The sequence below is a fragment of the Octopus bimaculoides genome, chromosome 6 (genome assembly GCF_001194135.2).
Source record: "Octopus bimaculoides isolate UCB-OBI-ISO-001 chromosome 6, ASM119413v2, whole genome shotgun sequence".
Taxonomy (NCBI): Eukaryota; Metazoa; Mollusca; class Cephalopoda; order Octopoda; family Octopodidae; genus Octopus; species Octopus bimaculoides.
Window position 1 is genome coordinate 10,447,089 of NC_068986.1, and position 1,694 is coordinate 10,448,782.

Sequence of the window (1,694 nt, forward strand, 5' to 3'; positions counted from 1 at the left end):
AGTCTGGACTTCATTCATCCATGGAGCGTCTATAAAACCCACAGAGATACCAATAAGTAACATAAAAGCTCAGCTGGACACGGCTCGCAGGGCCTCAATAGCTGTGAATAATACTTTGCACACCTTCGTAAGTTTACACTTTATTTCTTCATATAAACATACACATTCGCCGAGGTCGACTTTGCCTTTCATCCTTTCGGGGTCGATAAATTAAGTACCAGTTACGTACTGGAGTCGATCTAATCGACTGGCCCCTACCCCCAACTTTCGGACCTTCTGCCTAGAGTAGAAAACATTATTATCATTATTATTATGAGTAGTAGTAGTAGTAGTAGTAGTAGTAGTAGTAGTAGTAGTAGCAGCAGTATTTAGTCGGTGACGTGACAGAATCGTTAGCACACCAAGCGAAATGCCTAGCGGTATTTCGTCTGCCGCTGTTCTCAGTACAAATTCCGTCGAGGTCGACTTTTATTTTTCATATTTCGGGTTCGATAAAATAAGTACCAGTTGAGTACTGGTGTCGGTTTAATCGACTGGATCCCTCCCTCAAAAAATTTCAGGCCTTGTGCCTATAATAGAAAGGATTATTATTATTATTGTTGTTGTTGTTATTACTCTTTTACTTGTTTCCGTCATTTGACTGCGGCCATGCTGGCGCACCGCCTTTAGTCGAACAAATCGACCGCAGGACTTATTCTTTGTAAGCCTAGTACTTACTTATTCTATCGGTTCTTTTGCCGAACCGATATGTTAAGGGGACGTAAACACACCAGCATCGGTTGTCAAACGACGTTGGGGAGACAAACACAAACACAGACACATATACACATACATACATATATATATACATATATACGACGGGCTTCTTTCAGTTTCCGTCAACCAAATCCACTCACAAGGCTTTGGTTGGCCCCAGGCTATAGTAGAAGACACTTGCCTAAGATGCCACGCAGTGGGACTGAACCCGGAACCATGTGGTTAATAATCAAGTACTTACCACACAGCCACTCCTGCGCCTATTATACAAATTATTATCACTTCTTGTTATACCACTCCAATAATATATTACTTAACATACTACCCACATATCAATTAATAAAGTTCTCATTAAGATCCATATTTACAATGATTACTTTAGCATAAATAGACTTCTTTTTCATTGTTTTCTAATCCTATCTGTCCAAATCTTAGACTCATAATTTGTCACGTTTTTTTCTACAGTGCCACAACACTCCATTGGCATCTGCGGTAAGCTGTCCTCACTTTATTCATATGCTACTCAACCAGACGGGACTTACATTCCCTCAGCTCTACATTCAAGACTGTATCACCATCGCGCAGACAGACTTATTCAAGGTATGGACATATTATCAAAACACATTTTCTTGAAATATTTATACACTTTCTATCTAAACTCGATTCTATATTTTATAAGAAATCTCAATCAGTGTCGAATAATATTCAAGCTTCTCACAATTCTTTATTACAGATTGCTCTATCCAATATGTCTGCAACCCTCAATCAATATGTTACTGTGTTGGAGAATCAGACGAAAAAAGAATATGACCAGCTGTGTGCTCCTGCCAAACGTATACAGACACAGTGTCATTATCCCGCTGACTGTTCTAAACTCACTCCCACATCTGATGGCTTATTTTACTGTTACCTAAGACAAACACTTTCTTACCTGGTTG

At 39.4% G+C, this 1,694-nt stretch overlaps 1 protein-coding gene across 1 annotated transcript in view; it reads left to right on the plus strand.

Annotated features, from left to right (window-relative positions):
• The window catches only part of LOC128248021 (uncharacterized), a 5,330-nt gene that overhangs the window by 1,157 nt on the left and 2,479 nt on the right, over nucleotides 1-1,694 (plus strand). Inside the window, exons 2-4 of the mRNA XM_052968414.1 lie at nucleotides 3-127; nucleotides 1,222-1,356; nucleotides 1,490-1,690. Of these exons, the coding sequence (XP_052824374.1) occupies nucleotides 3-127; nucleotides 1,222-1,356; nucleotides 1,490-1,690 (461 nt within the window). The remainder of the gene's footprint in view (nucleotides 1-2; nucleotides 128-1,221; nucleotides 1,357-1,489; nucleotides 1,691-1,694) is intronic.